Here is a 12,990-nt window from a genome sequence, read left to right as displayed (position 1 = left end):
GAGCTCAGGTGTGCCAAGGAAGGACTTCGCACGACGGAGGATGCCCAGTCGGCGACTGGCTTTGGAGGCCAGCTTGGAAATGTGGTTATCCCAAGAAAGATCATGGCAGATAGTGAGACCCAAAAGCTTGAGCGACAGAACTTCTTGGAGAGGATTGTTGAGAAAGTAGATGGGAGGGTTTTCCAGTATGTCTTTTCGGAGAGACATAGTAAGAGTGCGGGATTTGTCAGGATTGAAAGACATGTTCCACTTGTTTGACCAGTCTGTTATTTTGTCCAGGTCTGCAGAGAGTGAGGAGGCTGCAGACTGCCGATCTGAGGGATGAGGGATGGAGCGGCAGATAGTGGAGTCATCAGCAAAGAGATAGAGAGGATTTTCCAGAGAGTCAGAGAGATCATTGATGAAGACCAGAAATAGCACAGGGCCCAGAACACTACATTGGGGAACTTCAGCCAGAACAGGAAGGGGAGATGAGAGAAATCCATTCAGGGCCACACGTTGCCTACGACCAGAGAGGAAGTCCACAAGCCATGAGTGGAGATTTCCATGGATACCATAGGAGGAGAGTTTGGTGAGCAGAGCTGGGTGCCAGACCGTATCGAAAGCACGTGATATGTCGAGGGAGACATCTCTGATTTCCTGTTTGGCATTGAGGACCTCCATCCATTGTTGAGACAGCAGAAGCAGCATGTCCAGAGTAGAATGGCCTGGTCTGAATCCAAATTGATGATCAGAGATCAAGCCATTGGAGAAGAGGAAGGATTTGATATCTGAAGCAATGATGGATTCCATGACTTTGCTGATAATTGGGAGCAGGCTGATTGGTCTGTAGTTGAAGGATCTGTTTTTGCACCTTTTTTGTGTAAAGCGGTAATGTTTGCTGATTTCCAAGATGCTGGCAGATGACCTTGAGCAAAAGAGAGGGTGAAAACAGAGAGAGGGTGAGATAGAGCGGCAGAGCAGGATTTTAGGACCCGTGGGCTGATGCCGTCTGGTCCAGTTGCAGAATCAGAGTCGAGGTCTGACAAAAACTTCTCCACCTTGTCAGGAGAGAAGGACACAGCGTCCAGGAGCAGTTGGGTTCGACTGGGAAAGGTGGGAACAGAGAGAGATGGGTTTGGGACACAAGATTTTGAGGCAAACACAGAGTTGAGGCATTCGGCTTTGTCACGTGCGGTGTCAACTGTGTAGCCGTTTGACGTAAGGGAGGGGATGGAGGGGGAACAAACACCAGAAACGGATTTGACCAGACGCCACCAGGATTTGGAGGAAGGAGACAGGTTTGAGAGTTTATTCTTGAGTGTGGAGAGATAGTGCTTCCTGGCACTCCTGAGGATAGACACACACTTGTTCCGAGCTTGGTGGAAGGAACTGAGATTGCCTTCAGTTGGATTTGCCTTCCAAGAGGCAAAGGCAAGTTGTTTCAGGGCAACTGCCTCACCACAAGATTCAGTGTACCATGGATGGGAGGAAGGGTAAGACAACTGAAGACGAGATGGGATAAATCTGTGCATGAGAGAGAGCAGTTTGCTTTGGAAGAATTCCCAGGAAGAATTGATGTCAGAGGCAGTAGAGATGGGAGACCAGTCCAGATGATTGATGGCTGCTTGTAGACCATGCCAGTCAGTCTGAGTGAAATGCCAGACTCGTCGGCGCTGAGGAGGCTCTCTGAGAATGGCCAGAGAGATGTCCACTTTAACAAGCACATGATCAGAAGAACCGATTGGAGCATAAGAAGAGCAGCAGACATTTGCAGGGAAGTTTGTCATAACCAAGTCAAGAATTTAAGATACTCCATTGACTGAGATCCGGGTCGGGAAATTGACAGATTGTGTCAGTCCCAATGAGTCGCAGAAGTCCTTTGCTGAGGTGCCATGGCTGTTGAGAGAGGAACCCACACCCAGCCAGCTGGTATGATGACAGTTGAAGTCGCCACATATGAGGAAGAGAGAGTTTGGATGAGTTGATAGAAGTTGGTCCATGTTGTCAGACGGCAAAATATAAATGGAGTCATCACTGTTTGGAGGATGGTACAGAACACATATGAACAAAAGGTGGGAGCGGAGAGGAAGCCATAGCCAGAGGTACTCCTGGGGGTAGGGTGGAGAGAGGGCAGTGCAAGGAGAGTGAGGAAGAGAGTTTTTGATAAAGATAGCTACCCCACCACCAGGATGAGGCTCAGGTCTATCATACTGGAGGAGGGAGTAACCAGGAAGAGATATTAAGGAATCAGAGACATCTTGAAGGAGGAAAGTTTCTGTTAAGCAGATCAAGTCTGGATTGTCAGAAGCAACCTGAATGGAGAGATCAATCAGGTTTGAGTGAAGGCCCCGGTGTTTGAGGTCCATACCGTTAATGAGGAGAGAGGGGAGCATCGGGTGCTGGACAGGGGTGGGGAGGGGTACGGTCAGATGAAGGATGAGAGGGGGATGTAGGGAGAGCAGTTGATAGTGTGTCAGAGATTACAGAAGAGTTACAAGAGAGGGAAGGATGAGGGGGACGAAAGGTTTGATGGTGATGGGATGAGGCACAGTGAGGGGTTGTTTGAGGGGGGGCAGAGGAAAGTTGAAGGTTGGGGGAGGTGGAAGTATGAGATAGAAGGGAGACGAAGTGGGGAGGATGCAGCTTTGAGGAGGAGGTGGGAGGAGGGAGAATTTTGGCGGGACGGTTTGGGGGAAGATTAGAAGGGGAGGGGTTGGGGAGGAGTTTTGAATGGGAGGGGCAAGGGGGGAGTTTAGGAGGGGAGGGGCAAGGGGGGAGTTTAGGAGGGGAGGGGCAATGGGGGAGTTTAGGAGGGGAGGGGCAAAGGGGGAGTTTAGGAGGGGAGGGGCAAGGGGGGAGTTTAGGAGGGGAGGGGCAAGGGGGGAGATTTGGAGGGGGGGTAAGGGGCGGAGTTTAGAAAGTGGATGATTGATGAAAGACGAACATTTATAACAATTTGGGTTTATTGTGATTTTCAAGTTAGCGATCAGTTTAAGAACAATTGAGGAGGGGTGGAATGAATGTGAATTTAGAGCATGTAGTGATTTAGAGTTATAAGAGATTGAATATTTTTTTGAAATGGAATGAGTTGGAGAGGAAATTGAAAGGAGCCTTTTAAATAGGAAGAAAAACAGCGTGTGGTAATATACCACTGAATAAAACTTCAGGGGAAACTTTAAACATATTTAAACAGAACCGTGAAGAACAATCTTGTATTCACAAAAATGCCAACGGGGAGAGGGAGCCGAGAGGGACAAGCACGAGTCACGTGAACAGGGGAAAAGGTGGAAGGCAAGGAGATAATGGGGGCGGGGCGAGACAGCGCACGTGGCCAGAATCACACGATGGGACAACTTCACACGTGGAGAATGGGAAATAAATGTTTTTTTTGTTTGTTTGTTTGTTTTTGGGGGGGGGGGGGGGGAGGGGGTCACACCTCATGACGTCACACCTCTCTCTCCCAATACAGTTTCAATTACTTGATTAATTATTTAATTATTCTATTTATGGCTAAATGAATTAATTTTTTTAAGTTACAGATTCAGATGAAACGGTGGTGGTTTCGGTATTCTTTTCGCCAATTTGCTTTGTGCTTGTGCTTGTGCTTTTTGCTTTTGTGCTTTTTGTGCTTTTGTGCTTTTGTGCTTTTTGGTCTTTATCAATGATCTCTCCGACCCTCTGGAAAATCCTCTCTATCTCTTTGCTGATGACTCCACTCTCTGCCGCTCCATTCCTCTTCCCTCAGATCGGCAGTCTGCAGCCTCCTCACTCTCTGAAGACCTGGACAAAATCACAGACTGGTCAAACAAGTGGAACATGTCTTTCAATCCTGACAAATCTCACACTCTTACTGTCTCTCCGAAAAGATCGACTGGACAACCCTCCCATCTACTTTCTCAACAATCCTCTCCAAGAAGTTCTGTCGCTCAAGCTTTTGGGTCTCACTATCTGCCATGATCTTTCTTGGGAAAACCACATTTCCAAGCTGGCCTCCAAAGCCAGTCGCCGACTTGGCATCCTCCGTCGTGCGACGTCCATCCTTGGCACACCTGAGCTCCTCACCACATACAAGGCTTTCATCCGCAGCTCTATGGAATACTGTTCTCCCCTATGGGCCGGTGCTCCTGCCTCACACCTAGCTCAGCTTCACGCTGTTGAAACCAAAGCTTTCAGAATCATTGGAATCTCCCGCGATGAAGCTATCTCTGAGGGCCTTTCACTCACTCACCGCAGGCAGGTAGGTGGTCTTTCTGTCTTCTACCGACTCCTCTCCGGCCTTGCTCCCCCAGCTCTCTCTGTGCTCTGTCCCCCAAATATTCCTACAGGTCGCACAAGATCTGCCAGCAACCCTCTGATGGTTAAACTGCCGAAATCTCGGCTCTCTGCTCACCTTCACTCTTTCATTCCTCTTTTCTCCCGCCTCTGGAACAAACTCCCACACTCCCTTCAATCCCACTCCTCCCTCCAGGTCTTTAAAACAGCTGTTCACCACCATCTCTTATAGTCCGTGGGCTGAGTAGGGTTTACATGCACCGGTGCACCCCCCCCACAACTTAACTTCCCGGGTATGTCCATGTACCCCCCACCCTAGGGGTTAGGAAAAGCCATGTTAACAGAAAAAAACTCATTCCCAAGGTACCTCCCACGCATATTTTGATGTTACCCCCCCTGTGTCAGTGATTTCCGAAAATTAGGGGTAGGCGAAATTCAAATGGCCATAACTTTTTACCTCGTCATCCTATGGTTGCATATGACCCCTCAAAATGTTTGTCCTGGGACACTCTTTACAATGATATGTGTTATATGCAAATGAGGTCACTAATGAGGTCACCAGAGGTCAAACTATGAGGGAATGAGTTTTTTTTCTAACCCCTAGTGTGGGGGGTACATGGACATACCCGGGAAGTTAAGTTGTGGGGGCGGTGCATGTAAACCCTACTCAGCCCACGGACTATTATGGACACGCGCTGAAAGGGAGTACTCGGTTTTCACTCCGGTTTTTTTCTTGTTTTGTTTGTTTGTTTGTCTGGACGATATCTCGGCCATCCTTTGAGCTAGGATGCTGAAAGTTGGGCACAATGGCGAACAAGTACTTTACCAAAAGCGCTATTTTTTTGTTTTTTGATTAATCAATGAATTGATTAGTTATTGAATTATTAGCGATTAATTAAGTACTTATTTATTTCCTTTCTTTTCTGCGCATTATCTCAGGCATCTTTTGAGCTCGGAAGCTGATATTTGGACACGGCAATGACCAAGTGATTTGGCTGTAAAGGCTATTTTTGATTTATTGATGAATCAATTAATAGATTAATTATTTAATTATTCGATTAATGACTTCATTAGTTAATTTTTTTAAAGTTACAGATTCGGATGAAACGGTGGTGGTTTAGGTATTCTATTGGCCATTTGATTAATCATTTCATTAATTTATGATTATTATTAATTATTTTCATTATTAATCATTTATTTATTTTACCTGGTGTTGGCCGAATGGTTAGGGTGGTGGGCTTGGGATCCTAAGGTCCTGAGTTCGAATCCCGTTGAATCAACGCCAGGTGGGGTTGACTCAGCCTGTCATCCTTCCGAGGTCGGCAAAATGAGTATCAGGTAACTGGTTATAGAGAGGCATTGCATCAGTGGCAGACTCGCCCACTGAAAATGATGCAACCAGCAGCCGGGTGGCTGCACACGAATCGCCCACACATTTATTTATTTTCTTTCTCATCTGGGCAATATCTCAGGCACCCTTTGAGCTAGAAAGCTGATATTTGGACAAGACGGTGACCAAGTGATGTGGCTATAAAGGATATTTTAGATTTATTGATCAATTAGTTATTTAATTTTTTCGATTTCCGACTTATTTGATTAATTTTCAAAAAGTTACAGCTTCAGATGAAGCACTGGTGTTTTAGGTATGCTATTAGCCAATTGATTAAGAAAATATTTTACGATCATTATTTATTGATTTTAATTATGCAATTAATCAATCAATTATAATTGCACACCTCTCCCTGGCAATATAGTCTCTATGAGCTGCACGGTAGTATTGCCGGGCTGCACGGCAGTATTGCCGGGCTCCCCGGCAATGCCGCGCTGGAGTACATTTATTTATTTGGCATGGTGGCGGTGTACTTTGAATGTATCTGTACTTGTTTATTCTTTGCTTTTATCAGTCCCCTACTGGTTTCCCTGGAGAGGACAATAGGTTTGCCTCTGTCTGTCTTTCTGTCTGTCCGTCCGTTTGTCTGTCCATCCAACCTGTGGTTTTCCAGACTTTTCTTTCCCTTTCCCTTTAATATATTGAACTGAAACATGGTACATGGCTTTGCTATGATAAGTTACAGAACAAGTTAGAGTTTTGGGGCGTTTCGTCAATTTTTCACGGAATTATTCCCTTTTAGGATTTGGAAAATATCACATACTAGCGAGGTTCCCGTGCTATACACAGGTGAGGAGCCGAAAGCAAACAAACAACGTGGAAACGGTGAATGCCAAACCATGGAACCAATAAATTCCACATTCCTGTGCCACCTTCAGTCGCACGTCAGACATGGACAGCAGGTTCGTGAAAGACTTGCACGAAAAACGTACCCGTTTGAATCGTTCTATACCCAGTCAATGCCAAATCTGCATATGGCGATCCGCAAATGTCGCGCTTGGAAAGTAGAAACCGTCATGGCATTTCGTCATTCACTTGAACTCAATATCTCTTTTCATTTCAAACAGTATAACTCCAATCACAAACTAAATAACATTAATATAAAAAATAAACTTTTACCAAGATTCGTGACATAAACAAATATTTAAATCCATGCTGACATTGCATCCGGATTTGGAGGAATTCCTTACGGTTGTAAATTCAAAATCACAATTGTATTCACTCAATTCCAAACAGCATAACTCCAATCACAAATTGATACTTTAACAAAACTAGGACGTGCCCGTACGTGGGTGCCCGTTCCGTGGCCAAAAAAAAAAAAAAAAAAAATTTCCAAATTTAAATCAAGTGTACCTCCCTGTCTTTGCTAGCCATGACATTCGATGCCATTGACCATTGCCACTCCTACGCCACGGTGAGGCGACAGGGTAGGATTTGTAGGAGACCTGAAAGTGCAGTGTCAGTATGTATTCCATGTTCGAATTGTTTTAGTTTTAAAATAGTTTAAAAAAAAAAAGGTTTGCAAAGCATATCACCAAATTGAAACAGAATTGAAACAGAGCAGAATTCGTTATTATTATTATATTACTACAAATTATTACAAATTATTACATTACAAATTTTATTCGTTAATGTTAATTCCCTGCCATCACCCACTGCCATCACCCTCTGCCATCACCCTCCCATCACCCTGCCATCACCCTGCCATCACCCTGCCCCATCACCCTGCCCCATCACCCTGCCCCATCACCCTCCCATCTCCCCCCCATCACCCTCACATCACCCTCCCATCACCCTGCCATCACCCTGCCATCTCCCTGCCATCACCCTCTGCCATAACCCTCTGCCATAACCCTCTGCCATCACCCTCCCATCACCCACTGCCATCACCCTCTGCCATCACCCTCCCATCACCCTCCCATCACCCTGCCATCACCCTCCCATCACCCTGCCCCATCACCCTGCCCCATCACCCTGCCCCATCACCCTGCCCCATCACCCTCCCATCTCCCCCCCATCACCCTCACATCACCCTCCCATCACCCTGCCATCTCCCTGCCATCACCCTCTGCCATAACCCTCTGCCATAACCCTCTGCCATAACCCTCTGCCATAACCCTCTGCCATCACCCTCTGCCATCACCCTCTGCCATCACCCTCTGCCATCACCCTCTGCCATCACCCTCTGCCATCACCCTCTGCCATCACCCTCTGCAATCACCCTCTGCCATCACCCTGCCATCACCCTGCCATCACCCTGCCCCATCACCCTGCCCCATCACCCTGCCATCACCCTGCCATCACCCTGCCATCACCCTGCCATCACCCTGCCCCATCACCCTCCCATCACCCTCCCATCACCCTGCCATCTCCCTCCCACCACCCTCTGCCATCACCCTCTGCCATCACCCTCTGCCATCACCCTCTGCCATCACCCTCTGCCATCACCCTCTGCCATCACCCTCTGCCATCACCCTCTGCCATCACCCTCTGCCATCACCCTCTGCCATCACCCTCTGCCATCACCCTGCCATCACCTTGCCATCACCCTCTGCCATCACCCTCTGCCATCACCCTCTGCCATCACCCTCTGCCATCACCCTCTGCCATCACCCTCCCATCACCCTGCCATCACCCTCCCATCACCCTGCCATCACCCTCCCATCACCCTGCCCCATCACCCTCCCATCTCCCTCCCAAACAAAGAATAATAAAAATTGTCTACATGTACATTGTACACACCTTTATGTCGTTAGCACCACTTCATAAACAACATTGCAGAGGAAACGGCGCTTCTTCTTTGTTTCCTCGTCCTGGGCAAGAATGCGGAGGCTGCTGGATCTGCCAACCCTACAGGTCGCCACGTAGAACTGGCAATGGCTGAAGAAGTGTCTTGGGCAGAAGATCCCAACATGGTGTAGCGACTGCCAAAAGAAGTTGTGCACTTATTTTGATGAAATCTTTTCGTAACAATTTTTCTTCAATCAATAAATAAATAATAAGAATTGTCCACATGTACACACCTGTATGTCGTTAGCAGCTCTTCATAAACAACATTGCTGAGGAAACGGCACTTCTCCAGGAGATCCTAACATGGTGTACAACTGGCAAAAGAAGTTGTGCACTTTTTTTGATGAATTCGTTTCGAAACAATTTTTCTTCAATAAATAAATAATAATAAAAATTGTCTACATGTACATTGTACACACCTTTATCTCCTTAGCACCTCTTCATAAACAGCATTGCAGAGGAAACGGCGCTTCTTCTTTGTGTCCTCGTCCTGGGCAAGAAAGCGGAGGCTGCTGGATCTGCCAACCCTACAGGCCGCCACGTAGAACTGACAATGGCTGAAGAAGTGTCTTGGGCAGAAGATCCCAACATGGTGTAGCGACTGCCAAAAGAAGTTGTGCACTTATTTTGATGAAATCTTTTCGTAACAATTTTTCTTCAATCAATAAATAAATAATAAGAATTGTCCACATGTACACACCTGTATGTCGTTAGCAGCTCTTCATAAACAACATTGCTGAGGAAACGGCACTTCTCCAGGAGATCCTAACATGGTGTACGACTGGCAAAAATTAGTTTTAATTAGTTTTAAAACATAGTTTAACGGCAACATAGTTTGCCGACGGGAAATAAATGAATACGCTCTCAAATGTGCCATCCGAGGCAGAGTCTGTTCGCCACGTTCGGCACACGTGATAGCTCGCTGCTCTCTGATTGGTTGAATCGTTTTTTGGACATAGCTCGGTAACTACTTCTGCGATCGCAAATTAGTTTTAATTAGTTTTAAAACATAGTTTAACGGCAACATAGTTTGCCGACGGGAAATAAATGAATACGCTCTCAAATGTGCCATCCGAGGCAGAGTCTGTTCGCCACGTTCGGCACACGTGATAGCTCGCTGCTCTCTGATTGGTTGAATCGTTTTTTGGACATAGCTCGGTAACTACTTCTGCGATCGCAAATTAGTTTTAATTAGTTTTAAAACATAGTTTAACGGCAACATAGTTTGCCGACGGGAAATAAATGAATACGCTCTCAAATGTGCCATCCGAGGCAGAGTCTGTTCGCCACGTTCGGCACACGTGATAGCTCGCTGCTCTCTGATTGGTTGAATCGTTTTTTGGACATAGCTCGGTAACTACTTCTGCGATTAATTTAAAACCTTGAAAAGGCACATCCTCGGGTCCCCAGCAATATACCTGGCAAGTTTCAAGTATATCGGACCGGTAGTTGTCGAGAAACAGCGGTCACAGACAAACATACAAACATACAAACATACAAACATACAAACATACAAACAAACATACACACAGAGATTAGTGGAATTATAGATATATACTGTGTTAAATGACGATCGCGATTGCATTGAGATTTTATCAAACCAGCTCATTGTCGTCATCTATTCACTTCCGGAGTTGAGGCAGGTTTCTATCGAGTTAATTTAAAATCATAATTTTATTTATGAATTTATGAAACCTCCTTACCTACATTACAACATCCTCTGGAACCCCAAAACGTTAAACAAGGTTTGGCGGTGCTAGCCCCAAAACCGAGGGAGTAGTTTGGAGACGGATGGATGGACAGACAGACAGACAGACACTCATGTTTTATAATATGGATTACACAATGCCTATAGAAAATCTACAACCCCTTTCAAAATTTTCAACTTTTGTTGCCTTACATCCTGGAATAAAATTGCATTAAATCAGACTTTTCACCTTTATTTACACATCGTAACCTGCAACTTTCAAGTGAAAAACAAATTCTACAAATTTCACACAATTAATTAAAATACAAAACTATAATATCGTGGATGGATGCGCCCAGGGGTATTACCCTTATTTTTTGGATTTGACTCCTGGTTCATGTCCCAGGAGGTGGGGACATGACGTCACAGGGGTTTAAAATTGGAAAAAAAATTTGAGTCAAAATTTGAGATTGGGTCATTCCTGGTGGAACCTTTTGCCATCTTTCAACTTTGCTTTCGGTAAGAAATGTGGGGTTTTGCGATGGTGCACCATCGACTTTCCTCCAGTTATTATTACCACCATTATTATTATTTATATATTACCACCAAGTTACATTATTATTATAATTACCATTATTATTATTACATATGGGCTAGGTTTGCACCCCTGTCTGTCTGTCTGTTCTTTCTGCCAATAGGATATCTCATAAAGTTGGCGACAGATTCGGACTAAATTTGGTTGAGAGGTTGAGTGTGACGAGGAAGAAGTTATTAGATTTTGGTGAAGATCCGGATCTGGCTAGAATAATTTTTAGTGATTCATCACCATTGAGAGATGGAGCCAAAAATGATACATAATACGATATCTCAAGAAGTTGTGGACGGATTCGGACAAAACTTGGACAGATTGGGTGTGTGACAAGGATGAATCTATTTGATTTTGGTGAAGAGCCGGATCCAATAATTTTTAAAGTGACCCTTCACCATTGGGAGATGGGGCCAAAAACGATATATAGCACACTATCTGAATTTTTTTGGATGAGTTGTGTAGGTGACAAGAACAAGCCAATTCGATTGTTTTTTTTGTTTTGCGCTATTATCATTCTTATTTTTTAAAGTTGTGGACGAATTATGACAGAACTAGGTGGATGAGTTTGGTATGTGACAATCCAATTCGATTTTGCTTTATGTCTGGATCTAGATCCGGCCTATCGGTGGGATATGAAACGTAAACTGTTCAGCCTGGTGGAGGTATGCACTCCATCGAGTGCCGTTATAGCTATTATTGTTGTTGTTTTTTGTAACTCTGAAAGCTGTCTGTCTTCACAAGCTCGAAACAAGCATCGCTCAGTTGGCCTTTGATGTGGACTATTATGTTGATGTACACATTATTAAAGTTTTGTAGGTTGGTCGTGGAGGATTTTTGTTTGTTTCCATCGGAAGTATTGTTTGTAGCCAATGAATATTTAAACACGAAGCTGTAGCCAATGGTTGTCGATTTGGAAGAGATGTTCACATGTAAGGGCAGTGTCTGGCCACATGTAGACAATTTGGTGCCAAGCTAAACTTAACGGAAATGCAGCAGGTTCTTTGCCTGCCTGGTAATTGATGGAGCATTGCAGGACGAGCCTGTGAGAGTCAAGGGTCTGAAATCTTGCCTTCGTTACACTGCTGTCACAGGAACAAAAAGCCTGTCTTTCTCTGTGGGGAAGCAACGACTTTTTGGCGCGAAGCAGGGAGCCAGGGAGAACCTCGCAGCTAAAGGGAAGTGTTTTGCCTCTGTCATGGTGGAGTCTGCGCACCAGCCGCCCCCCTGCTGGGTCCGGGATCCACGGTGGCGAGAAGGCCTCATGGGATGAAAAAGACGTACGGATGTCTGCGCCGCGAGGCGGCGGTTGTGGTGGCAGTGTGCGCTCCTCGGTTTGGGCTCTGATCTTGAAGTCAGCCTTTCCACGCAGGCCTCTAATGAGGTTGTGGCGTCCTACCGTGCCGGGGCCGTGTGGTCTTGTGGGGGAGTGGGGGATAGCGAATTGGGTGAGCAGTTTTCATCGTTGGCGCAGCCTCGTGTGGTGCGCCCCGGGAGTTTTGGGTACTGGAAATGAACACACACTTCTGTTTCTTCTTGATGTTTCTTCTTGGACTTTCTTCTTGGACTTTCACTCTTTCTTTGTTCTCTTTCTTTTATATACATTTGTTAATACCAATATTATATTAGCACTTGTTAAAATTTCCACCGACATCGCGTAATCCTATCGGCTGGATGTTGACAAATGTGCATGTTTCAAACGAGGTATGACATTCCCAAATGTATAATCTGGTTTCTGAACTCACCTGCTGTGAGGGAGTTTAAAGGGATCTATCCATCATTTGGAACGCTTTACAATTGTACATCTGTTGGATTTTGAGCATTTGTCTACAGGTCAGCAGCAAAACACATCCGCTCTTTTACGGCTGGCAAGATGAATTGCACAGTACAAAATGTTGTTTTTTATTTTTTATATCCGATGTATTGTGTTATTGTATTGGAGTTTAAATTCAAATACACTGTGCTGTATTGTAAAGTTGAGTCCCGGTTCCCTTCCCCTTTTGCAAAAATTCAAACACCAAGCGTTCCAAAGAAATATCTTGTGCACAGCCATGGCAGACGAATGATGAACATGTGTGCCTTTATTGACCTATTTCAAATTGGGGTTTAGCTCAAAAGTGTTTTGATTGGTTGATTGTTTTTTGTATCCTAGTTGTGAGTTTCCCCAGGTTGGCCACATTCGAGATGAGGAATTATCCGATTGCCACATTGTTTCATACATTTGTTATTTTTGTTATTTATCTTTTTCAAACCAAAGATTGTTTGAGACTTTTTATGAATAGG

The 12,990-nt window shown here is 45.1% G+C and overlaps 1 protein-coding gene across 3 annotated transcripts in view; it reads left to right on the top strand.

Annotated features, from left to right (window-relative positions):
• MMS22L (MMS22 like, DNA repair protein) overlaps positions 1–12,990 on the top strand; it is a 377,026-nt gene that overhangs the window by 9,230 nt on the left and 354,806 nt on the right. The window contains exon 1 of one of the 3 annotated variants that reach the window (XM_078778617.1): positions 11,659–12,155. The exons of the other annotated variants lie outside the window; for them this stretch is intronic. Within the exon in view, the coding sequence (XP_078634743.1) occupies positions 11,994–12,155 (162 nt within the window). The 5' untranslated portion in view covers positions 11,659–11,993. Of the gene's footprint in view, positions 1–11,658; positions 12,156–12,990 lie in introns of those variants that run through there. 3 annotated transcript variants of the gene reach the window in all.

The sequence above is a fragment of the Myxine glutinosa genome, chromosome 5, assembly GCF_964187855.1.
Source record: "Myxine glutinosa chromosome 5, kmMyxGlut1.1, whole genome shotgun sequence".
Taxonomy (NCBI): Eukaryota; Metazoa; Chordata; class Myxini; order Myxiniformes; family Myxinidae; genus Myxine; species Myxine glutinosa.
Note: the sequence above shows the minus strand (reverse complement) of the source record. Positions and strands in the feature narration are given on the sequence as shown.